General features: G+C 49.9%; 1 protein-coding gene across 1 annotated transcript in view; it reads right to left on the bottom strand.

Annotated features, from left to right (window-relative positions):
• SIK3 (SIK family kinase 3) overlaps positions 1-25,555 on the bottom strand; it is a 40,078-nt gene extending 14,523 nt beyond the window's left edge. The window contains exons 1-13 of the mRNA XM_009895920.1: positions 25,445-25,555; positions 22,783-22,846; positions 15,960-16,121; positions 9,117-9,241; positions 8,125-8,248; positions 6,844-6,962; positions 6,351-6,461; positions 6,041-6,184; positions 5,377-5,454; positions 5,159-5,268; positions 4,199-4,352; positions 3,545-3,700; positions 2,870-2,940 (exon numbers count right to left, since the gene is read on the bottom strand). Of these exons, the coding sequence (XP_009894222.1) occupies positions 2,870-2,940; positions 3,545-3,700; positions 4,199-4,352; positions 5,159-5,268; positions 5,377-5,454; positions 6,041-6,184; positions 6,351-6,461; positions 6,844-6,962; positions 8,125-8,248; positions 9,117-9,241; positions 15,960-16,121; positions 22,783-22,846; positions 25,445-25,486 (1,460 nt within the window). The 5' untranslated portion in view covers positions 25,487-25,555. The remainder of the gene's footprint in view (positions 1-2,869; positions 2,941-3,544; positions 3,701-4,198; positions 4,353-5,158; positions 5,269-5,376; positions 5,455-6,040; positions 6,185-6,350; positions 6,462-6,843; positions 6,963-8,124; positions 8,249-9,116; positions 9,242-15,959; positions 16,122-22,782; positions 22,847-25,444) is intronic.
• Positions 25,556-27,594: the final 2,039 nt, after the last annotated feature.

Here is a 27,594-nt window from a genome sequence, read left to right as displayed (position 1 = left end):
AGCCACCAGCTCCGGCTGGGCTCGCCTCTTGCACCGGAGCCTGGGCGCAGCAGCGTAAACTAAAGCACTCTCTGCGTGGAACTAAGAGACTGCCGTTCTTTGGCAAACCCTCTGAAGACCGGGGGAGTGCGCCGGGCAAAACTAGGAGCCTCCGCCTTGGCAAGCGTGTGTCAGAGCCACCCAGCTCTGACAGCTGCTGCCCTGAACTGCCAGTTCCTGGCTGCAGATGCTCCGAGCAGCTGGGGACACGGGGCCAGAAGAGATACGGGAGGAAGCGCCTACCCAGCATGCCCTGGCTCGTGACGAGCGCGGGGGCTAGCGCTTTACCCACTCAAGGCCAGGTGGGATGAATGCCCGCTTGTGAACTCAACTATTTCTACTCTTGTGAACCAGGAGCAGCGAGGCAGCTGTAGTAACTGTGACAAAGAGCACTTGGCCAGTGACACCGGGGATGCTAACAGGGAATTCTCACCTTCACGCTTTTCCCCGGCTAAGGCTGCCGCAACTTCCACTGGTGAAGCAGAGAGCAGCAGCAAGCAAGCAAGTCGTCGCCCTCTCCAAACCCAGCCTCTCTTTGCTAGCTACTGAAGCCACTTAAGCAGAAGACAGCAAGTTAACAGAATGAAGAGTGCTTAGCGCTGTGGTAACTTGCCAAAGTCTGTGCCATTAGCTGTTTAAGAATCATTTGATGCAGACGGGGAAAGTTTCACTAAGAGCTTTACAGTTGTGGTTTGCTAAGATCATTTTATTTCAGACCTCCAGGGAACAATCCAATCATGAGCTATAACAGCGTTTCGGGTGGAAGAAAGTTTCCCAAAGCTCAAAGGAGATGTGACTGTTCCCTGGAGCAGAGAAAAGACTATGCTCTGTTTTCAAGGTCAGATTAAGAAGGGCAAAAACTGCTCGCTGGTGACTGCATACAGAGTGTTCGGAGCAGTGTTCTGAAAAGCTAAATATTTGCATCTGTCCCTGATGTTAATGCTATTTGCCCTTCTCCTCTGATGACTACTGACGTGTTGCAACATAAGGGGGTGGAGAGCAAGTTAACACACAACCTGGACGGAGCTTTTCCTGGGCCATCTGGTGGAAGAACGTGTGGTATGAAAGGACTAGGAGCAGCACTGTCAAGAGCAGCAAGATGACCCGGGGGCCCGGTCCGAGGAGACTTGCCTTTCAGTGGGATCTGAACGTTTCAGTGGCTTGCAACCTACAAAATACTGCACGGGGGTTGAAAACGTTTCCTGCTGAGCTAATGCTTTAACTTAAAGACTCAACTGAAACCTTAGGTCTCGGAATAGGAGAGAAAATCTGCCCAGGTAAGAGGCCCAGGCAACCCCTTGCCAAGAAGCAGATTTATCTGATTGTCACCGTCAGAAAGCCTGTCTACCATCTGAAGTGCTGTCAGTAGAGATTGTGGGCCCTAAATTACACCTTTTAGTAGCTACCTAGGCAGCACAGCTGCGTATGGAGTCTGTGTTCCCGAGCCCTGCTAGGGAGGACAGGGCGCAGTTAGGGCACAGCAGCGTGCCAGGAGCTGCAGGAGGCCCACAGCGCCTGGAGGCGCTCTTCATCTGCTCAGTCCTACGACTCAGCCTCCTTTCTTTCATTGTGCTGCCTGGCAGCTGGGGCAGGTCACGAGCAGGTACCTTCCCACTGTCGTGGCTCGGTGGACAAACAGCAGCTCATGGAGCTGGAAAATACTGTGAGAGTGAACACAGAGACGAGGGTGCTGAAGAACTGGAGTATAAGGCTCCGCAGAGAACACAAGACGTGCTCAGTGTCAACTCTAAGGTAGGGCTGGAAGCGAGTGCTTTCGTGTGTACCAGCTCCGGCTTTCTCCTAAGCTCAGGTAGGCAAAAGGCGTCTCAGCGCACACTCTGCGCAATCTGTCACTGCACACACCCACCGTTCCAATCCCCCCTTCGCTCTGGAGCGCTGAAAGCAGAACTGCTGGCGAAGGCTCTGGAGAACGACCTCCACCCACCCCGGTGTTTCTCTGCCTGCAGCCAACTCCCGGTTTGAATCCTTCTCCCGAGCGCAACCCCTGAGGAAACGCTACCTTACTCGAGGTGGTGGCCTGTACAAACTGGGGGGGAAATCCAGAAAACTTCTCAAGTTTGAGGTGACAAGTAGGAGCACTCCGTAACGACACCCACCACAGGTAGTGCGCCAGCTGGTTAGCAGAGAAGAAACTGCGCAAAAGCTACTAAGAAAGTGTTAGCAAGGACACGGTTAGTGTTTTCATGGACGGAGAAAGTAAGAGCGTACTCTACCCGCTGGCTAGTATGTGTTTGGAGCAGACAAAGAGGACAGAAGTTTCCAGCCTGATAACTAATAATCCTTTCCTTATTGGAGCAGACTACTTTAAGGCCTACTGCTAAAACAGAAGCTAGAGGTACCCATATTTCCACCAAGCTCACTTCGTTTAAGGCATCAGAGTTGGATGTTTACTGCACGTCTTGATACAAAAGCTGCATTGACACCCAAGGCCGCAGACAAGTTCTTCCTACCTCCGTCACTCAGCAGGGAGGGGTGAATCAGGTAGCACTCATTTTGCAGGTTAGTGTGGATTGCATGCTGGTGCACACCAAGCAAAGGAATTTAGCAGTTTCAGAGTTTCTGGAAGAACCTACTGCTGAAGTAGCTAACCATCTCGGGGGGAATCCAGCTTTGTACGCACCTAGTACTGTCAGAGGAGTAACTGATCAAGGTAACCAACCCCCACAAGGACAAGAGAAATGTTGAGCCTTTGCTGCGATCAACATTGTTGCCCGTGATGAGGTTGCTCGTGTTTTAGTTCAGCTGTGGAACACCACAGGGTGAGCCTCGTGGAGCTAATGAGGGCAAATGTTAACAGACTGGGAGTTACCTCTGCACAGCCTCCTGATCTGGCTCCCCGTCGGAGCTCTCCTCGTCCACAGGGGTGACAGCTGGGACAGCCTGCAGAGAGAAGAGAAGCCATGGGTTCCAGAAAGCGGCCGGTGCGGTCCCATCCACACAGCGGACACCTGACACTCCCGAACAAGCTTTCACAGGGATATACGTCGGCTCCTCCGCAGCACCAAAGACACGAGGCTGAGAATTCCTCCCAACGTTCCTTCCCCAGTCAAAACTGCCTGTACAAGGATGCTGCTTCTTTTGGCGCTACCAGGAAAATTCATTGATGCAGACGCATCAAGGAAGAACGAACGTGCATGAATGCCCAAGATGGGGATTTTAGTTTTCTCCATTAGAGGAGCAAAGGAGAAGAAAAGCGACCGTTAAACAAAGCTGACAAACTCTTTGTCAAGTCCAGAGGGGAATACTCTCTCAGCTGCTAGCTGGAGCAGAGCACAGCAGCTCTCCCACAGGGAGACAGAGCACCCCACCGCTCCAGAGCGGGGCAACCTTCGGAAGCAAGCGGGCGCACTCCCTGCCGTGCTTCCAGAGTGCTACGGACTGCGCCTACTACTGTCTGCTAGGACCTGGAGGCAGTCACCTCTGCCTGCGGGAGAAGATATTTATAAGCACGCCAGCAATTCTCTTCTTTCCTTTTGCTACTTACTGGCGTCATAGTGACGAGCGGCGATGGACCCCGAGGACGTTTCAGCAGTTGCTGTGCGTGTAGCTGGATGTTAGCTCCGCCATCTGACGCCCTCCGCCCCAGAGGGCCCATGCCATTCAGCAGCTGCAGGGTGGGGGGCTGCAGCAGGGACTGCTCCTGGGAAGCACAGACAGCGCAGTCATCAACCCCCTACCGGGCCCTTCCTGTACCTGAGCCCCAAGGCCACCGACCCAGAGCCTGGCACGAAAGACGACAAGCCTTCTGGGCTTCAGGAGACGTGAAGGAATATTACCGACACCTCAGAGCTAACGCGGGCCAGAGAGAGGCAGTGTCAGCGGAAAATGAGTATTTCACTCTCCGTTTCCCTGCACTCCGCTTCAGTTGCCGAGCAGGCTGCAGCTGCAAAGCCAGGCAGAAGAGTCCTACTTCCCCCCGGCCCAGTAATTAATTGCATATTGCAATGTTCTTTCATTCTCAGCTTCCTAAGTAACCAACTAGAATCATACCTAAAGAGATAGCAAGAGGGAAAATCTTGAAGCTTATGGAGTCCGAGGAACTGGCAAATAGAGAGAGCAAGCGAGCGCGAGCACAAACACCCCCCCGCAGGCCGGTGGGGCACAGAGCGCAGCAGGGAGCACGTGCGTCGGTCAGTACCTTGTACTCCAGCTGACCCGTGGGCTGCAGGTTCTGCCTAGGCAGCACATTGTGCATGAAGTTCACATTCGGGGTCACCTGCAGGAACGGAGCCTGAGGAGTGACACGGGGGAAGCCAGGCAGGAGCTTCTGCAGATCTTCCATGACTTCCGTCCTGCACAATCACATTCATAGACAGGTGAATTAGCAGTGATGTGAAGAGAACCACCCACAGGCCCGGTGCGCTCAGCTTCCCTTCACAAAAAGGCTTCTTATTGCTCTGGAGAACGGTCACAGAGAGTAGCCAAGCCACTCTTTGGGTTTTATTTGTCCCTTTGTCCCCTCCAAGTTGAGATTTCTCAGAACGAGCTCTCTGCATTAACCTCGACCACATTTATCGCGAAAACTTCCCCTAGGACATGACAGCAGGGAAGCTTCGGTGAGAACCTGGCTCGCACACCAGCAAACACCACTATAGCTTCCACAGAGCTAATCGGGAAGAAGAGGAGGAAAGCAGCTCATCCTCATCTGAAATATTAACCAAGTTGTGCAAAGGGACTAGGATGTTTAAAAGAACACTTTTGCTAAAGAGACACCTTGAATTTCTTTCTCCGTCTAGCAAAGTCTGCAGCAGTAACTCCAAGCCACCCACAAGCAGGAGCAGGAAACCAACGGTTTGATACCAGCTGACACAGATACACGGACTCCTCACCATCTGGTCTGGCTGGAGTGAAGCAGAGACCGAGGGGCACGCTGTGAAGCGTATCTGCCAGCCCAGAAACTGGAGACCATTGCCAGTCCAAAAGGAATCGACTCTCATAATCACAGAGCCCAGAAGTCCCCCTAAGGCGTTAGCCTCTCGTCTGCCACCGTTGCACACGAATAAACCTGCGACATCTCAGAAGCACCGAAGTCACGTGCTAGGAGTACCTCTCCAGGTTCCCTTAAGCCTCCACCAGGGAGTTAGCGCCCAATACTAACCGTGGGTCAGCTACTCCAACTGTGTGCCTTCTCATTGAGAGGTAACGGACCAGAGCTTCAGGTGACGGCTCTTCACCTTCATCACTGTCCAAGTTCATTGTTCCGTCAGTCTGGGCAGGAAAACAGTGGAGATGTTGAAATACAATGTGAGGGTCAAGCAAAAGGCTTCAACGTGAGCCCGGGAAAAGAACTCGCAGGGGGCAAAGGGTGTACCTCACCTCCACAATTTGGTTTTCAGGGTTGATAAGCTGGACTTGCGGCACATTGATGCTCATGGTATTGCCCGTCTGTTCTGTCTGCTGAGCATAGGCATCCGAATCAGAAGACAGGAAGCTGGCACCTCTCACAACCCCTCTACAACCACCAGCAGGTTAACACCAGCACACAGATTAAGCACTTGGGAACAGGGAGGTTACCCTGGAGGCAGCGAAGATCTGTTTATTCTTAATTCTCAAGGGGTTGCCTCATTTCCCCTCCTCCCTCTCCTCCCTTCTGCTCAGGCAGGGTCAGCACCCCTTCTGCCCTGGCCTCTCTTAAAGCAAATATTCCTTTCTTGGACAGCAGCACGAATTGAGGAAGCATCATCGCACGGCAGTCCTGCCCTGTAAACTCTAGCTCCCAACCGGTAACCCTCACGTTGCCTTCTCCTCCGTCACTAAGCTACCACAAGACTCTGTCTGAAGGGTATTCGCTAAACCCACAGCCAATGAACAAACTGTTCCTAATCTCAGGATTACGGCACCCTAAATATACACCAAGTTCTCAGACGAGGAACGTTTTGACACTCCTGCCAGGAGGAGGACACGTGCAAGCGGGAGTTTAGCAGGTAAGGCACTGGCTGGCCTCGCAGGGCTGGAAGAACACTGTGCAAGCGGGATCTACCTGGATGTTAGCAGAGGTGGGGAAGGTCATGGTCCGTGGTATACTCGGAGATGCTGCAATACGCAGATTCTTGTGTCTCTTCAGACGGTCGCAGAGCAGGCTGTAGATTGCACTGTAGTGATCATAAGCATCGGCTCTTAATGACTAAAGGAGAAAAAGGAAAGAGCGGTCAGTTCTTTTTATCGAGCAACAAAATACGCTCCGCACCGTGCTGAGGCTGCTCGGTTAGCAGAGGTGATAAGCAACAAACACGGCCATTAGATCTCCAGTGGGAACAGGCAGGACACGACTGTCGGCTGCGGCGTCTCACCTGAATTGTGCGCTCCTTGTCCAGCCCCATGTCCGCCATTGCCAGCAACACGTCCTCGTTCAGCGGCTCCATCTGCCTCTCAGTCTTCAGGTGCTGACACTCTGCTATCAGCTGCAAGAGCACAGACACAGACTTCAGTGCTGACATTCCCAAAGGCACACCGATGAGTCATAGCGCTCTGAAGAACCAATGCAGCAAGCTCCGGCTGCAAGCTGGCATGAGCTTTGAAGGCTGATGGCACAGCAAGCCGAAATCTAGTGCCTTAGGCTCTCGACACCAAGGGGAAAGCTACAAAAACATGTGCAGATGAGGAGCGACGCGGAAAGCAAGACGCGGAGACACAGAAAGCGGAAAGGCAGCACACCAGCGCTCGGAATGAGAGTTCTCAAACAGCTGAAGCGAACGTCGCAGCGCTACGTGCCCAGAGCCTCTTTGCAGCCCGGCAGGCACCGAGCAGACCCGACATGGACATCAGCTCGCTTCTGCTTCTCACCCTGTCAAACTCCGCGTCGGCCTCCCCAAGCTTCATCCACTTGTGTTTGCAGATCTGCTCCATGGAGAGCCGCTTGCTGGGGTCCAGGACCAGCATGTGGCGGATCAGGTGTTCACATTCTGCCAGGGAAGAGAGAGACCGAGTAACCCGCAGGGGGGACACGGCTTCTGCGGGAGGCGGCAGAAAGGCAAAAGCACTTTTTTCTTCCAAAGCAACGCGCTTCTCCGTAGGAAGTCATACGTAGCGAAAGCATTGCTTCTCCTCCTGCCCTTTGCACCCATTCAGTCCCCGATGTGCCACTTTGCTGCAGACATTGGATTTCCCCAGCAAGGAAGGAAGGAAGCCACCCAGGCCACCGGGCTCCTGTGCTGTTTGCCGGAGCCCCTAGGTGGCACGCTGTCACCCCGTCCCTCCCCGCCCTGCTGGCAACGGCTGGGAGACGCGACTGGCTTTTGGGGGTTGAAGGGCAAAGTATCCTCTGAACATTCCCCCCTCGGCAACAGCTCACTGCGAATGGTTTCTCCATCGTATGGCGTGTGTGCTGCCAACATGGGGGACTGCTGAGGCTCTCCCCCACTGGGGGTGGGATCTAAGCTTGCTTTAAAAGCAGCGCATGTTTTAGCAAGCATTTTCTGTACGAAGAGAACCCCTGCCCCGAGTAAGGCAGCAGGCAAGGAAGCTTTCAGCTGGGAAACTCCACGCAGCCCATGCCATATTTCTTCATCTGAGAGGAGGCTACCGAGAACCTACACGTGACTCTCTCTCAAGTGAAGCTGGTTTTATCTGAGAATTAATCACACCTCTCAGAAACAAGATTTATTACTCAAGCATTTTTGCAGAAACAGGACGTAGACATTCATCTCTGATAGGGCTATTGCTGGAAATTCATGTGCCGTAATGCTGTAAAAAGCTTCTTGTCTAAAACAGGTATAGTGAAAGACTCTACATTCCTAAATCACTACTCCATTTTTAGCATTCACATTTCCCAAAATTCGGAAAGAATATATTTTTGCTAACATTTTGCCATAGTTTGCATAGTTATATACATGAAAGCTGAGATTTTAAGGGAGAGTATTTCAGTTTCTAAATTCTAGATGCAGAACTCATTTTAGCTTATGTTACAAACCACCATCCAGCGGATAAGCTTCCCGGCATACCACTTCACTGGCATATAAATCAACTCGTATACTATAATTTAAGTGCTCCAAAGAATCTGTAAGCAGAGACGGGACCGGCGCCTGCTCAACGCTGCAGGCGCACCGCAGTGCGTGCCCACCTTACCTGTGGACATGAAAAATGGAATGCGAAATTTCCCACTGAGCACCCTCGCCCGCAGGTTCTGCAGCGTGCTCCCGTCGAAGGGCAGAGCGCCGCACACCAGCACGTACAGCACCACACCGAGACTCTGCATCCAAAACAAAGGTCACATCAGCAATGTCAGAGGGAGAGATCGGGAGACTGCAGTTAATTGTAAGTAAATGTTGTTTAAATAGAGTAAAATGATAATAAAGAGGAAAAAGCAAATCCCATTAGAATGGACCTTGTTGACATCTCAGTCCCAGGCCAGCTCAATTCCTCCTTCAAGCTTCCAGCCTCATTTAGACTCTCTCCCGAGCCCGGAGGCCAACGGGTAAGGAAGCCCACAGCCCCAGCCTGCCCGAGGCAGCCCCGCGGCGGGAGGCTCTGGCCAGCCCGCAGGTCCAAACCAAACCCAGCCGCTGCGCTGGCGCGGCTGCGTCAAACCCAGCTCTGCCACCCTTCCCTCCCGCTCCTCCGGCGTGGCTGGCAGAGCCCCGGAGCCCCGCGAGGAGAAGAGGCAGGACGGCAGGCAACCGAGCCAGCGCTGAAAGGCAGGCTGCAGGGCGAAGCAGGCTCTGCCTTGCAAGTAGTGCCACGGAGGAGAATGTCCCCAGTCTCTGTGCTAGCATGCTCCCCGCAAACCCTCGCGGAGCCAAACTTGAGGTTTCCTTTTTCAGCTCTGCCAGATTGAGCCCTACTGCAGTAAGCACTCTGCCATTCAACAGCAATAAAGTGAACCGTTTTTGGGGGAAACTAAATTAAAACACACCTCTGGGCAACAAATACTTTTGACACCATGCCTCCCAATAAAGAAAACATAGTAGCCAGAACTTTTATAAGTGTTTCTTCATAAAACATTTTTTGCTGTATCAGGTGCTTTTCTCCGAGACACATACTAAGTATTCAGGAAGCAAAGCCAAACAAACAGCGCAAAACCGAGATCAAAGTAAGAGAGAAAGAGATTCATCGCATACCCAAATGTCAACCTTTGGCCCATCGTATTCCTTTCCTTCAAAGAGCTCTGGAGCAGCATAGGGAGGACTGCCACACCAGGTTTTAAGCAGCTGACCAGGTGTGAAGATGTTACTGAAGCCAAAATCTGAAAGAACAAAGAAGCGATTAGAGGAATACGATCCCCTCCAAACGTCCTAAACAAATGGTACTTCAGTAATTTGCTGAGTCTAGTGAAGTCACGTACAATCCCATAACGGCTGATACACAGACAGCAGAGAAACGAGAGCGCAAAAGAGGCAAGAAGAGCAAGAGCAACGCTGAAACCACCTGGACAGTGTGTAACTCCTCTCTATCCCACGACAAAAGACGACCAAGTATTAACAGCGGCACGTCCACTTCATACAGTATAAAACACACCCCATTTTAAACAACCTGCTGCAAAATACCGCAACTCAGCCCTGCTTCACGTACTACAACCATACTGCTTTTGCTTTGCGGAACACAAAGATCTTTCCAAAAGTTTACTCTTCACTTTTCAGCCCTTGGGTTTCCACGCTGGAGTCAATGCACCAGCAATCAGATCCAGTAGGGCTGCTGCGAGTCAGGTGCATGGTTTGGAACGAGGCTTCCACCTTATATTCAAGAAGTCCCACAGAAATCTTCTGTGCTAATTTCCAAGCTTCAGGCTTCTCCGATGTCAAGTTTCACAACTTCATTAAGACGAGGGCAGCCGCCAGCGAAGACAGAACACAGACAAAGGGAAAAAGAACGGCAAATTCTGATTTTCCAGAAAGTACTACATAAAGCTGGAAACTTTGGTTATGGTGGGCAGCTCTACAAACCAAGTCAAATCATTCACCAACAGCACATAATAAATCCTGGAAGAGAAATTAAAAGAAAGGTCTTAACCTTATGGGCAGTCACGCATCAGCCTACGTGAGCCCAAATGGCATTCTCTGCTAATTAACCTGCCACCCCCTGGCGCATAGCTGGGACCTGTACTGCGAAGAGAGAAAAGAAATCGAAGTCCGGATTCACGAGAAGAGAGCTTTTTCTTATAAAAAGAAGGAACGCTCGCTAATCATCCCGTTCTTTTTTGCCTTAAATGAGAACAAGCAAATACACGGTGACAGAGAGGCGTCTCCACGGCCCACGAAGGGGGTGCCCGTAGCAACAGCTCTACCAGAAGGAGCGGTGCCACAAAGGTTATCTGCGAACTGCTGTGCCTGTGCTTCCGCTAGAAGTGTGCCAGCAGGAGGGTGAGTGACACTAATGCACTCGGACAGGGACCCACAGCAACAAGGACATTTTTCATGGCATTTGCACCTCCTCACGGCAGGCTTGTGTGAGAAGCGCTGGAAAAAGCAAGGAGGGCCACAAACACTCAGTTTGCAAATTCTGATTAAACCAAAAAGCATCGTGGCGAAAACATACAGTACAGCTGCCGAAAGTAAAAACCTCTTATAAAGAGCTTAAGACTAATTTCGACTCCGTCACTGCTCAGAACTGTGGTGTATCTGGGATAGCGCATAGCTGGCTGCCTACCTGCCAGTGAAACACAAGAGCCCAATGTCATGCAAGAAGAATTTGACTGAAAATGCACGTTTTAATACACGTATACAAATGGAAAACAGTATTTGAGATCCAAAAGCACAAATGTTTTTTTTTCATTTCTTGAAATAAAAACCCATTCCTCTTGAAAATTCATCTTTGTTTTTATCTGCTTGTTTTTCCTTACAGTCACTTACCCATGCTTTAAAAGATAAGGACTTGGCATGCATTCTTTAGCCAAAGAAAGGTTTGTTTTCCTAAATCATATAAAGCTACAGGTTTGCCCTAACGCATTCAGCATTACCCTGCTGAAAGGGAACCAGTTGTCGTCTTTTAGACGAAAGCCCCTCTACACCAGCACCCAGAGCGAGCCGCCAGCGAGGCCAGCGACGGCCAACACCTCTGTGCAGGAGGCAGAGAAAACCCCACTGGTGCTCCGCAGGCGATGCACTAACTGCTGAGTCTGTGCTCCCGCTGGCGACCGCCGCTTTCCTCACAGGATTTTCCATGACCTGATTTCAGGGGACTCTCCTCTCCTCCTTCAAACAGCTTCTGCAAAACTCAGCAGAGCACCTCGCACGACTGGGCACAGCAGGCGCAGTCGGCACAGCTCCTGCGAGCTCAACTCCGGGAGCGTACAGCCAACTCTCCTTCTTCCCAGCCCTCCGCAGGGCCAAAATTCCCAACATGGAGACGGTTTACGTTTGTGAAGAATACCTACCGTGGCGTGTTCCCGCAGAAACACCTGCAGTACAGACAACGCTGCTCAAACCCGACCTCAAAACAGAGCACAGAGGGGTAAAGTGTTCTTTAAAGCACCACGGCATCAAACCAAGGCAGTTAAACATCCTTTGGGTTTTTACTGTTGGAAACGAAGTCATCTAAACTTCCAAAGCAGCAGAGCAGTCAGCCTTTGGAGGACTATTTCAGGGAAACAGTACACAGCTGCACAACTGTCTTTTCCACCTCTGCAAGCTTTTGAGCTGTTCTGTCTCACGTTTAAAGTACGCTGCGTAACAAGTGCCTGAATTATGGCTACCAGAGCAAGCAATAAAAAACTACAGCACTAAACGTATTTCCACCTCCTAACACCAAAGCATTTGTAGTCAAGTTTAGATGTAAAGTCTTCCTGACTGTGCAAGAACACGCTGGAGTTTTGGTACTTAACATATTCTGAGCAAATTATTCTGGTTTACTGACTTGGTTTTTGTCCTTGCGTGTACTCAGGTGGGCTTTGCAGCGTTTTAGGAACCAGACATGTTTTCAAAGCGGCGAATATCACCCCGTGCAGCCCGGCACCGGCTCTGCTCTGTTCCCCCCACAGCTGCACTGGGCCACTAACCGGTGATGCCAACGAGCCCCGTTCGACGGCAGCACGGCAAGCGAGCGGCAGCGCGTTCTGCGGCGAGGGCAAAGCTGTGCCATGCCAGCTGGCGGCCGCCGCTGCCACCCAACAGACATGCAACAGCTGCCTCCTGCAACCTTCTCTGCTTCCTCCGAGCTGCAGATTGGCTGCCTTTGAAACTTTACCCCTCTTTCACAGGGGGTTGAAATTAGCCCAGGAGCTGACAGCTCTTTTTGACGGCAGAGAGGAGGTGGGTAGAGAACAACCCTGTCGAGCCTCTCCTTCGAGAGCCGGGCTAGGAGGGCAGAGACGCCGCGAGCACGCCGGTGTTCGACCAGCAGGTCCTGGAGCTCCTGCGGTCATCCCACGGCTGCCCCAGATTTCATGAAAAAAACCCTCTCCCTGTGGCGAGCTGCTGCTCTAGCCAGCACTTCCCGCGCTCCGGGTGAGACGCGCTGCTGGTCCCTGTGGGGAGCTGGAGCCAGACAGCTCCGTCTTACACCACGCGCTCCTCAAAGGCTGTGAACAGCTCCCCGAACCCACCGTGCCGCCTGAGCCGAGGTCAAGGCTGGGGAAAACAGCGGGCTTTTAAAAGGCCCCCCAAAAAGTTGCGGCAGAGGATTTGAAAACCCCAAAGCAACAAGCAACAAGACAAAGTCTAAAAATAATCAAAAAACCCAAGCAGTGATTTAAAGAAACTTTCTTAACAACTATGACAAGTCACCCCAGTCCAAGGAAAGACATACAAATGAAAATCCCCAGGGAGCAAGCAGGTCTCGGTCCACAAACAGACACAGAGGGAAAAGGGCATTCGTAAGGAGCACGGTAAGTTACGATCATGTGATATATGCAAAACATCTACCAGAAACATCTCGGTGGTACAAGAAAAGCGGGGCCGGTCCCTCTCGTCTCCTCAGAGCAGAGCTGCAGGGAGCTGGCTTCAGCATCTGCACAGCCGGGACTTTTATCCTCGGAAGGTGAGGGAGCGAGCAGGCTCTCGCAAACGAATGCAAAGCAATGCACAGATGGGATTCCTCTCTGAAACCATACCCCAGGAAGGCGCGGGTATTCAGCAATAATCTCAACTCCTGGCTGAACTCTCTGACTGGGAGCACAAGTGAACATAGTGCCAGAAGCTACCGACTCGGGCTTTGAGAAGGTACGCTGGAGAAAAAGCATCCATGGGAGAAACGAGAGCGAGGGTAGCAGCGTTTGTATCTTACTGTTTATGGAAAAACAGTACAGTGGCGATCGATCAAAAAACCCCAAGAAGCACGCCTGTACTCAGCCCAGAGTGCGAACAGCAGCATTAACCCACTTCCAGACCGCTACGCTGCCTCGCTGAGTGTCAATTATTTAACTAATGCCAAGCAAGGGCTGCAAAGCTGCAAATGGAGGTCAGGAGTAATGCGCTAGAAATCACCACTGCTGAGAACCCACAAGGTCTGAAAAACTCCAGAAGCTGATGGATTTATGCACATTACTAAAGGCTGCGCATATGGGTGTGAGAAGAACCCAAAGCTGTAGTCCCAGTCTCAGCTCTGTTTGGTACGAGGCACCGGCTGACTGCATCTCCGGGCTACCCGCGTTGCGCTACCCAGCAGACAGAACGTGACCAGACCTACCAGACAGAGCCTTCGGATGACACGCTACACGTTCAGCTGATGGAAGCTACAGAACATTAAATGTGTTGTTAAAGAGGTTCGAGTTAGACACAGGTTCAGCCGTGAAGGCGTTGCCGACCCTCCACCCTGCGTAACAGGGCTTTGTGTGTTTCTGCACTATTTATTCTGGGAGAGCTGGTGTGAAAGACATCAGTCGCTATCGCTTCTTTTCTTGCTCTTGAAACAATGGAAGAACTGGTGTCAAGTGTAACTGATGAGTTATAGGGACAAAACTTAATACTTGGAAAATCCTATACCATAAATCAGCTTTTCCAGGCTACTTGTCAAACCACTACTACGTCTTCCTGCCAAGTAAAACACTACTACCACCAGGGTGGGAACTATCTTCGAGAGTCCATTCTGGGAGCAGAGATCTGGAAGGAAAATAGTTTCCAGCTCCCTCAGATAAAAAGTTTCCACAATTTTCAGACATTCACAGAGCTTGTCAGCATGCTCACGGGGGTATTTCTGCAGGACATCCAGCCATATTCCAGTTTCTACCTGGGTTAGTTTTGAAAGTTTCTTTCTTTCTTTCTCTTTATTTGCTAGGCACCGTTTCCCGCTACACACGGATTAGATTTTACCCCATGAACACAAGATGGCCTCAAATCATTAGTGCATCTGTTTGCATGAGACAGATACCAGGAAGCGCTGCTTATAAAGATCTCCTGAACAGCTTCTCTTGCAGCAGCCCCGTTACCTGCCACCAGCTCCCTCCCCTGCCCGGCACAGGGCTTACCGGCATGCTCTTGCTGCTGCCCTCCTCCCGCACGGAGGCTCTTACCCCGCCGCAGGAAGGGAGCCTGACTGGCAAAACGCAGCCATTTTCCCCACATTGCCCGTATGTTTCTCTCGGCGACTGCACACGGCGCAGTCCTGGGAAGCGTGGGCCACGAAATGCCGAACAGCGCAAGGTGGCACAGATTCACTTGGCACATAGGAAACCCCCCTGACAACTCTTCCTTCATCAGCAATGTGTCTCTTACTCATCCTCTGCTCCCAGAAGAGGTTAGTGTCCTTGCGCCAAAGTGAAGCAAGACACGGTTTACACTACTAAGTGTCCAGAGGAAGTTTCACAGAAGTCCTTCACTTTTTATTCCTTCCCCATTCCCTCTTCACAAAGTGAGGATGACAGAAACCTAAGAAATTACTGATCATTTGACTACAAATCAAATGTTGAATTCTAATCTAACACCTACGGATGGTACATAAGAGAACAGTAACACGACAAACAAGACTGTTTTCTCTCTCCAAGATGCTATCAAGCTAGAAGACTATCCACAACTCGCAGTATTAAAATTGCTCCCAGAAGTTTTGTAGCCCTAAGCACAATTTTTTTTTTTAAAATCGAGTTATAAATCCTTGTAAAAGCTGACAAGCTCTCCGAGGAAGCCTATTAGAGGGGGCAACAAAGTGCTTTCCAAAACTACTCAGCTCTGCGTTAGGCTCTCGTAGAATTAGATGGTAAGTATGAGCTCTTCCAAGGCAAAAGCGCATGAAATGAGATGGCCAGGGCGGTATTAAATCCTCTTGTTTCAATCGGTTGCTACATAATCCCACAAAGCTAAATAAAGTCAAGTCTGCTGAGTGCATCCCAGAGCTCAGGAGCCAAGGCTCAGTGTCACGTACAAGAGGATCAGACACGCAGGCCTGTGGCAGGGCAGGCTACAAGCTGCCCAAGGTGCGAGCTCTCCGGAAGGGCACTTAGTGGCAGAAAACCCCACTGCCCAGTAGGACACTGGGAACGCACTGTAAGGGCCTGTTGATGTAGTAACGTCAGCTTTTCTCCCTATGATGAATAAAATACCCAAAGCCCTGGGGCTGTTCTCTGGCTCTGTCGGACAGCGTCGTGAAATGACTCCAAGAGTGCCATTTCCCTTTCACTGCTCTACCACCCTCTTTGCCAGCCTTACTTTTCCACTCCCTCTCACCTAGTCTGACCTGCTTCGAAGAAGTCCTACACGGGCAGCAGGACTTAAAACAAGGTCATTTTTTTAACATTGGTCTCGCTAATTATCCGGTGTATTGGAACACTGCAGTATCTATAGCTGCGTATCTGCCTACGAAGCCAAACCCGGGCTTTTTTTCTTGTTCTCTGATTTTGCGCTACTTGAAGGGACATATAAATCTCCTGGCTACAACCTGGCAGTTTCAGCTCTGGGCAGCAGGCCACACAGAAATCCAAAGCTTCCTTTAGCTGCACTGCGTTTCCTTCTTTCTGAATACCTGGAAGCAGCCAATGCCTACATTTATTAACTCCTGCAAGCAGCTGCCTTCCTCCCACACTGCTTGTCTTAGCTCACCTGCTATTTTGATGTTAAGGTTAGCATCCAGAAGTAGGTTTTCTGCCTTCAGATCTCTGTGGACTATATTACGGCAGTGACAAAAGTTGACAGCAGCCACTATTTGCTTGAACTTTCTCCGGGCTTCCTTCTCCGCCATACGTCCGTGGGCCACCAAGTGATCTGTAAGGGACAAAGCGAAGGACAAAGCGGTTATTCACACAGGGAGCGCAACGCAGACAGGGGCTTCTCCCGCGCTTGTGGCAAGCGATGCAGAGGATGGCGATGGGGAATGACGCGGGCACCAGCGTGTTCTCCAGGCTCCACCACCAGACGGGGTCACCGCTGAAGCTACACGGGAAGGGACTTTGGCACGCCGCTGCCACACCAGCCCTCACCTGGGCTGTGTCCGAGTGAAAGGCTTTGAAATTATAAACTTTCCTCTATCTAGAGGACAGCTGAGAGGGCTGGCGGGAAAATCAGAACTGTTTTGTGAAAAGTGTAAAGGTTTTAAAAATATTTTTCTATATCGGAATAAAAATAAGACTTTTTCAACCTTTTCCTTCAGTCAAATACCAAGCTGCATGTATTACCTCGACAGTGAGAGGTGCAGGCTTGCAGCCGCACGCCATCCCTCCTTCCCTCTGTGTTTTCACAGAAAATTTGTCTTTGGTCTAATGAGCCTCACCAAGCTCTTGCTGAAAGCGGTGAAGTCCCGGCTAGTTACAGAGAGGGCCAGCTCCTTGGCCTCAGCTTGCTGGCTAAAAACCTACCGACGGCAGAAGCTATTTAACGCCATCCCTCTTCAGAGAGAAAGCCCCTCGTCACCAGATCGGAGTGAAACCCCACTAACGCTCCCCAGTTTACGCCAGCTCCGCTCCAGCAGCCTGTCCATCTGCCCCTGACCCACACTCTCCTGCTTCTGGTGGACGCAGGGTACCGCGAGGTACACCTGGGCCCAGAGCCAGGCTAAACGCTCCTCAGGCACCCCGGCTCCCCTTACGAATGCTGCAGCTCAGTACAAGAGTACAGCTTCAGGAACAGCTTTACTTCTGCAACGCAACAAAAGGCAGTCATCACACGCACTTCAAGACACGTGCAGGGGTTCCTGACACTCAGAACCAGTCTCTGGGTGTTTGCTACCGTGTTAGTGCAAAAACATACTTGCAATATTCAACAACACATTCCATTATAAAAACGGAGCTTGACTCTACCCCGGAAATCAGACTACTCTAAAATATTTTGTTGACAATCTATCCTCTCATCAAAGGCAGTATTTGTTGCCAGCTAGCCTTTCCTTGGAAGCCACCACTGCACACATGGAAGGAAAAGGCTCTCCAAGAGATCACAAAGGCAGGCGTACTGCAGCAACCCAACTTACAGCAACCCACTTCAAACCCGAAAGCACCGGACTTCTAGAAGCCACTCATCATACTATCCCGCAAGCGGGGACGGACAGAGAGGAGACAGGCAGTAGAAATGGCAGCGAAAGGAGGAGAAAAAGCACCCCCCTCTCCCGAAGCATCGGCAGAACAGGCATCAAAACTCTGCCAGGAAAAGTGTAAAAGCCAAAGCAAGTGGCAGTTGAATTATGAGTGCAATTATTACCCTTTCCTAATACCTCTCTACCCTGTCAACTAAATCTATCTAAAACTGGTGTGGCATGGTAAGAGGTAAGGGCAGGAAACGCCGTTTGCGAGACTATGGAGTTGAGGACAGCGCTACAAAGGTACAGGAGAAACTCGAGGAGCATCCTGGAGAGCCCCCAGTAACCACACGCAGGACCAGGAGGGCTCCCGAGTTTCCCCAGCTCGTGAGAAGAGCTTCGGAGAGGTTTGCACAAGCCCTCTCCCCTCCAGCGCGGGCCACCGAGCGGGTCAGCAGAGGCACTAGCAAGCCAGCCCCCAGGGGCTTATCGTCTCCTTGCACACTTGATGAAGCTGTTACTTCTCAGCTGGGCCATCGAGTCGGCCTCAAAAGACTTCTGGCCAAAAATAGGCTGCAGTGGTTCATTTCACTCCATAAACGCCATTAAACTGGAGAGCTCGATAGAGATATCTGTGCTTGAAAATAATAAAAATAAATCACTTCTGAAGGTTTCTCATCAGGTGGTTGTATTTTTCCCAGTCACCCATTAATTAAAATACCTGCGACATAATTGACTTGCAGTAAATACTAATTACCAAGATCCATCAAAGCAGTTCTGCTGGCTTCTGACTGCACAGCAACCTCCTCTCCACGTTTGACTACTCATGTTGTGCAACAGAGTGAAGTTGTTTTTCAAAGAACTTGTCAATTAAGTTTTATTCATCAGATAAACTTACTCCATGAGCAAACGTGAACCAGGGCTGAGGAAGGAAATCCATCACCAATTCCAACATGACCCTCAATTCACTTGCTAGGAAAAAGCAAAATTTACTCTCTCCAATAGCCCCACCGTATTTCATGAAGTCATTTACACAGTCATAACTTTATTACTCTAAAGAGCTGGGAGACTGACAAGCAGAGTTAAGCAAGGGCCTGCTCCAATTTAAGCATTACCACTGATCAACAGATAGTAGCTCAGCTCCAAAACAAGTCATGGTCACTCACATCTTTTAATCTGCTCAAATTTGGGAGCGCAGCCTGCCGATACAGCAAGCGCTCCTAAAACAAAGTGCAAGGCTCTGATCTCTCAATATTTTTGACAACGTTTTAGAGACTCTCCTGCAGGCAAGAAATCAAATCCAGCTGCTGCAGCAGCCATCTTTCTACAAGGCTCTCTTAAGTATATTTTTGCCCAAAGCAGGTTTCCCCGTCCCCGCGCAGCGACACACGCCGTTCGGTGCTGCGCCCTTCAGACTCTCGCTCTCAGCAGCTGCCCTGCCAGACGTCTGCTCACGCAGAGAACCGCTGCCCCTTTTCTTAGCCAGTCCTGCTCAGGCTGCAAAAAAATCTTTGTAGGTTAGGTGTGAAATTTCACTTTTCGTGAGGAAATGTAAGTGGAGGCCGGTGCCCGAGCTCTGCACGTAGGCACAGCTCTTGGAGACCGCTGACATTTCTGCACAAGCTCCAGAGGAAGGACAGAAACAATGAAGCTACAGAATACTCCACATACCACCAAGGGCAACTGTATGCCAAAATTAACCATTGCAAGCTTAGTCTGCATAAACCTCTCCTGCAACGGAGGTTACCGAGATGACCTGAACGTTCAGCTGGGAGCCAGCACACTGATCTCCAGTGCACCGAGTCCAGAAGCGCAGACTCGCCGCTGGGTCGTACGCATGTCAGCGCGCTCTTCGGGAGCTGAAGAGGCGTACGGCATTGCTCCTTTGAGTGTTTTCCAGAAAGGAAGGAACGCACGGTTTCATTCCACAGCCCTTAAAAATATCAGTCGCTGTTCTTTGTACTTATGAGAAGCATCTGATGCTGCTCTCTATTAAAAAGAGCCAGTAAAATCCTACACTGAAGAAAAAGCATCTTCTGGTTACGAGACAGGACAGATACACAAGTTTCCACCTTTTGCCTCTTAACAGACTCCTCGTACTCTTAAGTTGCTTTCTGTCTGGAAAGCAAACAGCTGCTTAAGCTTCCCATGTCCTCCGTGTGGTGGATTAAGTCACATTTCCAGCGTATTTGGTGACCCTGTGATCTCAGAAGCAGCCTGACCTTCTAGAGAGCGGTACCGTGTTGTCTAACGCGCCCATCCAGTTCACGCTCAGAAAGCTCAGGACAAGCTGGCAGGAGGTGAGCAGACAGGACGGAGACAGCAGACGTGCTAACCACATTAACCAGACAATAATTTTGTCAAGTTTGCTGAGAATTTTTGTTAACGAACCGAGTACCTGTATTCTTGTCAATGAGGAATGCAGATTATTTACAGTATTCACAGTAAACAGCTGAAATCAAACCAGACTTTTAGACTACGTTCTGCTTGACCTCAAAAAAAGGCCACTCGAGGGACCGGGAACAAAGAGCACCCTATGTTTAAATGGAGACATTCATTTGTTCGTAACATCAAACCAGCAACCCAACCACATGCAAAACACGCATAGGGACAAAAATAACAGTTTACATTTTGCTGCCTGAGCCCACAGCAAAAGCAAGTCTTCTCTGTGATCCCTGTGCACCGCTACGCAAACAAAGTGAATTATCAAAACATTTCCAGTAACAGATGAATCAAAGACACTTACGGCACAGCTTGGCCACTGAAGGAGCGATCAGCCCTTTTACTGGAAATCAGATAAGCAGGTAGGAAAGCTGCTAGGTGCTGACCCAGGAAAGCCCGCTGAGCCCAGACCAACAGGGGACGAGACGGACAAGCGTCCAACACTGACTGACTTAAACTGGGCAGTTAGAGAAACTAGTGTTCTTTCAGCGAAAAAGTCCAACCTGGGTTACTGCCATGTAATATTGACAGCTGTATGGTACAGTTTAAGCCTTCGAAAGTCTTTTTAAAGCATCAAGAGAAACAACTTAGATTTGCTTCTAACAAAAACGTGTAGTTGACAAAAGCGCGATGCTGTGACTCAGATTACAGGAGGCACGCAGCCTTACACCGAGCGTTTAGCATCCAGAAAACCATGGCTGGCAGCACAACCCCCCTTCTGCAGCTCAGCCCGACACTGCAAAACCTAGGCCATGCAGATGTCAGGAGGAAACAAGAAGAGACATAAAAGACTCAGCACAGGCACATTCAATAGAGGACTGCCCAGTAACAGACAGCGTGACAGAGACGGCGCGGTCCATATGCACCTCTGGTGGCTAGCCCTGCACCTCCACCGGCTCCTAACGCGCCTGCCAGAAGGGGGACCAGCACTGAGTTGAAGCAATGTGCAGGCAACATGTTATCCTTAGCAACAGGTAAGCGCCAGCTTCCGCCTGCTGCACGAGACGACGGAAGAGCCGGAGCGGGTGCGAAGCCAGCCCGCGCTGCGATGGACTTTCTCTCACCAACATGAGGACGTGAGATTCTTCAGTACTGGAGATGCTAATGCCTGCAAGGAAACCTTCCCAAAACGGGTTGCTGTTTCCTCCCCGTAAATTGCTTCCGCTGTTAGAACAAAGTCGTAATGGCTCCTCAGGAAACGGATTACAAAAAGCTGAGACTTTAGTTTCCCCCTCTGCTCTGACAGCGAGGGCACGCAGAGCCTCGTGCAGCGCCTGAAAAGGCTCAAAACCAGCGGGCGGGGGCACAACCTCCCGGCTTCGGTCTGGGAAGATGTCAGGGCTGACATAACTGGCTGGTCCCAGCTACCATCGGGGATAAAATGCTGGGCAGCGTAATGGCAATCAGCCATGCTAATGAGCTGGATTTACAACAGCATCAAATATTTCAGAAAGTAATTATATTTTCACTTCGACTCATGTAGAAGGCTATTTTTGTAACCAAGAGAATTCATTCCAAGTTTGTATATGAGCTTGCACATAGTTCAGGATTTGAAAAAAGATGAGCCCGTCTCTGCCAAATTCAACAGAAGAGGGAGAAAAAGGAAGAAGCGATTTCTACTTTTTTGTGGTGATCCACACACCGCCGAACTCTAATGCACAATCAAGTGATTTTGCTGCAATTACGGCTTGCTGCACAAGGTAAGATGCACTTCACAAGCCCTTGGAACTGCCGAGCGTCCAGCACAGTGATTCACGTTTGAGGAAAGAACTGGAAGACTCAGCTGGAGGAAGTCAGGTGTTTCACCAGGCGATCCGCACCCTCCAAACATCAGCTGCTGCTTGCTTCTTCCTTCATCTGCCCCTTCGCAGAGAAGAAATCCAAAGGACACGGGCAATGTTGAGACAGTGGCATGACAACCACCTACAAAGGTACTGAGGAACTGGTATTAGATTATAGTTACTGGAAACCAGCGTTTTTCAGCTCAAGTTGTCTTATTTTCCTTAATTTGGGGCTTCTCTTGCTTCACTAAGAGCTTGGTCTTTTACTTCAACTCAGCCTCTCTTGCAGCAAAGTGAGAGGCTCTGACATCAAAAGCAGATCTTCTGCAATGACTGACAGGACAAAAAGGCAAGTATTTCCCCCGAGCTGACGGGCCGTATGTGACCGTCGTCACAAGGCCGCTGCCTGGAAGCGGATTTAAGCCAGCTCACTTCACGCACGAAGGCTTTTCCTCCTTTCCCGAGGCTCACGTTGGCTAAGCTGGTAAGGACCAAAGCTGCAAAATTCCGACTCTGTCACCTGGCACAAAGTTCCAGAGTGTAGGTAAATTTCTATTTCTACAAGTTTTCTAATTGGTCATGGCAATAAAACAAACAAACTAATAAATCAGTCAACAGTTCTTGCAATTGTACTGCATAGATACTTTCTTCCTTTAAAGAATAGCTTCTGTGATCAAGAAGGCTCAGCCAAAACATTGTTAGCACATAATGGAGTTTAAAATGGATGTAACTAATGCATGCTAAGATAACATCAGATATCAAAAAGATAAGAAAATACATGGTTTTGACAACAAAATACTACAGAACGGCAGGACTGCCCGTTTCTTTGAAAGCTACTGACAAACACCAACATTTCTGCTATGGGCAACAGGTTTCATGTAACTTGCTGGGAAGCAAAGTATTCAGCAACACTTTAAAATCCAACCGGACGACTATTTCCAACGTCTTTAATCCCAAAGTCAGCATAAAAGAGGAGCAGCACCACCTGTCAGTGAAACCTAAAGAAGAAACAGAGGTTATGGGAGTCATTTTTCCATCAAGTTGCTGTCATTTATTTCTTTACTCCTCTTGTCAACGGAAAGTTTTCAGGCTGAAGGGCATCTCTCAACTGAAACAAGAGTGTGGCAGCTCTTTTCAGTTTACTGTAGTTGACCGAGTGCATTATCTGATTAAAGAATGCAATAAATGTACTTACCAAATATTTCCCCTCCACTAGCATACTCTGTCACTAGATAAATCATCCTCTCCGTCTCCATAACCTGGACACAAGGACAGAAAAGCGACAGGTAAGGAGACCGCCGTGCGCAAAAAGAAACGTAACTAAAAAAAAATTTACTCTTTCTATGACACGGGTAACTGCTTTCATCAAATCGGAAGCGTTACTTTCCCAGGCTTTACCGAGCTATGCAAAGGGATGGACAGGTGCTGGGGAGAGTAAGAATCAAACAACTAAACACAACACTTCACCTGCACCTTCCTCCTCTTATTTCCCCTCCCTTCGGCGTTTGCTCCCCATCCTGCCTCGTTCCAGCAGCCTGGGTGACTTCTCAGGGCTGCTACAACCAAACTAGCTCCCATTTCTAATTACTCAGTCCGTTGCAGGCACTAAAATACCGACACAATTTTGCCAAAGGAGGAATATTCGCTGAATCGATAAGGGACTTCCAAGTGAGTCAAAAGCTATTAGAAATAAACCAGAGCTCGGGCCTTGCTTTAGAGAGTCCACACGTTTCAGGCAGGTAGCATTCCATTTTTAACAGTTTTTAACACACATTTTTAAGAGACTATTAGGATTTTGGGGCCATAGCGGTTCAACACACCAAGGCCAGTGATTTCTTCCATGGGATTTCTTTAGAGAGCCGTGTACTGTGCAGACAAAGGCAGCGAGGGGCCGATGGACAGTGTCTCGGAAGCGCACAACTGATTTCTGAGCGTGCCCCTATCGCCCTTAGCAAAACTTAACACCCCAAAATGACCTCAGAGTCCTGACTTACGTAGGTATTTTTAAGCATATTTCTGTTTCCAGACAAAATCTCATATATTATTGACTACTATCATTACAGACACTTTCTCCTTTTTCATTTATACCTTTTAAGTTTGATAAGCTCATGGAAACATGATTTTTAAACTCAGATTCCGGATGAAAAGCTGTGAAAGGCTCTGAATTCCCAACTCCAGATTTTAGTAGTTTTTATCTAAAAATAAATGCCACTGAAAGTACCCAGAAAAAAACAGTCAGATGAAACATACTTCACAGTGGGTACTCTTCTCACCTTAGCAGAGCCGAGCCACAAGTGTCACCTGTTCAGTGTCATATCAAAAGCTTTAGATGGAATAAACCAGGTCGAATAATGGGTGTTTGACTCAAAAAAAAAAAAAAAAAAAAAGCAAAAAGCTTTAAAGCTTTAAGGAGTCAGTCTGCAGAGCAGCGTTCCCTACGTACCTTAAAAATGCCACAATTCTGCAGCGTCTGCTGTAAGCATCTCACGCTTGGCGCTTTGGCCAGAATAGCTAAACATTAACCTCTGTCGCTTCTACTCAGTTTTAACTCTTTGGACTCCAAATAAATACTCCTATCTACGAGGCACAGATGAGAGGCAGACTGGGCTTGAACAGACAAGAGTCAGTTCTAGGGAATGACAACTTCTACTGAGGGTTACCACAACTTCTCCCTTAAAACGCACGCACGAACATTACATTACAAAAGGAAATAACCCCAGCATATTTCCCCCAGGATTTCAACTTTTTAACATTCGATGCCTGCCATCCGAGTCCGGCAGCCACAAGCGGGATCACCCCTCTTAATTAGTCTCTTGCACCTGGATACTGCCCCGAGAGGAAGGTCCCTGGGCAGCCCTTTCTCCGCTCTGTGCGCCAGCCCAAAAAAGAGCTGACTTTCCACCCACAGCTCGGATGGAAGTCCCCTCCCTTCCCAAAAGAGCCTGTGACTGTGAGGCCTCCGGCAAGCGTCCCGCCACAGCAAGGGGGCAGGTAGTTCTGCGTGAACCTGGCAGCCCGTGGGCAGCTCCCAGGACCCCGGGAAGGCACCTCTGTCCCACAGCTGCCCAGAACTGGGACTTCAGGCAACAGAGGAGCGTCTACAGAGCTTTTCAGCACTGCTTGGGCCCTTGTACCAGGAAGGCCCAGGGAGGGAGCACTTCATCCGTCCAACAGCTTTCAAAACAGCCTTTAGCATTTCACCGAGGTGGTGGCCTCCCTCACCCCTCTGCTCCCATCGCTCCGCTCATCACCAGCCTGTTGCGACTTCTTTGCTGTTCTATTTCACCGTACAGTCGGAGGGGCACCACCAAATACGTGCGTAAAAGGCAACACACGTGGATTCTGTCTCTGGTGGTTTTGTTTGCAGACTAAAGATGCCAAACAAGCTGGAGAAAAAGTCTGCAAACAATATTCAAAAGCAGGTCTGCCGGTGCTATCGATCACCTTCCAGGAAAGCACGGAGCAGATCAGCAAGTCCTCGGGGCCGCTGGGCTGGCGGAGGAGAGCAGGGGAGCCACATGCTTTCAGCCCTGCTCGCGGGTGGGACTTAGTCTCTCCCTTAAATTGCGAAGGGGAGCCCGCATCCGGTTTCGACTGGGAAACTGAAAAGCACACAATAGCCATAAACAAATGGCAAGAGGCCAGCCCGCAGCGGAAGCGTGATCTCCCAGAAAAGAGAAGGATTAGCCACACTTTCCCCGCTCCTGCCCCTCTAATCAAAGTAACTCTGAGACACTGAAAACATAAAGGACTTTCCCAGCTTTTCACCTAGGACGACTGGAGGGATCACCCTAGAGAAAGCCTTGCTACACAGTGTAAAGCAGAGGGATGGAAAAGCCACTGCAGAGCGCTCCTACCTGGTATAACCTGATGATATGTGGGTGGCAAAGCATCTTCATGATCTGAACTTCTCGAAATATCTTCTTCAGATTCTCTTCGTCCAGCTGTGTCTTATCAATGATCTTTATAGCAACCTAGCAGAAGGGGAAACAGAAGACAGGTTATTGACCCAATCGCATATTAGGAAAAGCATTAAAAAAACTAATACTGCACATTAGACTCCACTGTGCTGAACACCGCAGGAAAACAGACAAGGTTGTCCCTGCCTCCGAGAGCCTGGGATCTCCAAGCAGCCTCCCAGAAGCCAGCTGGCTTGCCCTAAATTGGGCGGGAGGCAGCTTCATTCCCAAACTCTCAGGGTATCTTCCCTACAGAGGGTACCTCATTGAGAGCAGTGCTACAGAAGGCAGTGAGATTTTTAGGCTGTTGCCCGTTACCGCAGTACCACATGGTCACAGAGGCACGCAATGCTGTGCTGAAAAGCAAGTTATTTCTAAACTCCTGGATCTATTTCAAGCGAGTCCAAACATTGGTTCTGTTTGCTCAGAGGAACCGGGTTCCTAGATCTCAGCACCCAGCTTCGCTCTTCAGCCTCGCCGCTGTCCTGTTAACTTAGGGCTGGAGGATGTGCCCAAGCACCAGCCTGGGAGCGGCAGCGCTCCGGCACACACGCAGCGAGCCGGACGGAGCGGCTGCCAGCTTGCCACACAGCGGGGAACAGCTTTCAGGCACCGAAATGGGGATGCGAACCTTGCTCACTGTAACAGGGCTGATAAATACCAGCAGGGATGGGAATGGGGGGTTCAGGCTTCTAACAATCGAGGTATTTATTTATTTATTTTAAATGAGAAGTGCTCTATAACGCTACACTAATGTAGTTTAAACAAGCCAAAGTGCTTCCAGTTAGCTGCTCTCCAGCCTCGAAGACCTCCTCGCTGCTCTTCCCTCCACCTTCCCCGGCGCCGGTGGCTCCCAGCGCTTTTGGGCACGGACAGTAAAGCCGTCAGACTCCAAACAGGGAGACACTTCTGTGCGAAACAGTACCTCCCCTTGAGTCCACTGTAAGAAAGTAATTTGTTTCATCCAACGCACACAGATAATAAGGAAAGGAATCTTTTCTGGAAGGTGTGATTTAGCGGGGGAGAAAAGGCAACTCTCTCAGCCAGTGCGACACGTCGCTGGAGCACAGAGCTGAGAGAAAAGGCTGCTCCTACTGCCAGAGGAACATTTGCACTGCTGCTTCTAAATCGGATCTCAGCCGTGAGTTACCAAGCACCTTCCTCCCCACCGAGAAACATCAGTGTGAGCGAGCAGCCATAGCACGCCAGCCTAGTTCAAGATTTGTGGGCTGAATTAACATCCACCAGCAGGTTCTCTCGCTTAGAGATGGCACTCTCTCTGGGAAGAGCGCCGCTTTTACAAATCCTCTCCTGGTTGCTTTGCTAAAGCGTAATTTACAAAACTTCTGTCAGGGCAGACTGCAGAATCATGCAAAGATGAAGGGGAAGGGCGTGCAAAGCAGCGCTGCGGTAAAAAACGCTGATGGTGCGCAACCCGAAAGATTTGACACAGGAGCCCAAAGCCCAATTACATAAATGCTCAGCTTGTAACGGACTCCAGCGTTCGCTAGGGACGAGGACAAGTGCTCCGCACACAGAGGCGTGCCGTGTCCACGGACAAAAAACCACAGTGGCACACCATCTGAAACACGTGTATTTCTCCTCTCGCGCCAAACCCCAAGGGCAATGCTAAATGATGCTCTAACAGGCATGGTGCTGTTTGGAGAAAGAAAAAAAAGAAAAAAAGGATCTTTAGGATCTTTAAGGGAACAATCTGAAGCACATGAAAATTAAGCTTCATATTTTGTCATAAAATCCCTGCCAGGGGAATAACTGCCCTGCAAGTAAGCAGAACACAGCAGAATCCCGAAAAGGCACCAAGTACAATAAGCTGTTTCTTTCATTTGAGACCCTTAATTCAGAGTACAGGAACGATTCCAGACTTCTAAGTCACCGAGCATGCTTCCTACAGCAAGAACAGAAGCTGAAAGGCAGCCAGGTCTGGCACTCGGCACTGGAAGCTGCTGGCAGGAGCGGGGTTAGAGCCGAGACACAAGGTGAAACGGCAGAATCGGACCCCGTTTGGCGATGCTGCCAAGCACTAACCG

Source organism: Charadrius vociferus, unplaced genomic scaffold, assembly GCF_000708025.1.
Source record: "Charadrius vociferus isolate BGI_N301 unplaced genomic scaffold, ASM70802v2 scaffold172, whole genome shotgun sequence".
Taxonomy (NCBI): Eukaryota; Metazoa; Chordata; class Aves; order Charadriiformes; family Charadriidae; genus Charadrius; species Charadrius vociferus.
The sequence above is the reverse complement of the archived record's forward strand: the minus strand, read 5'-3'. Positions and strand labels throughout refer to the sequence as shown.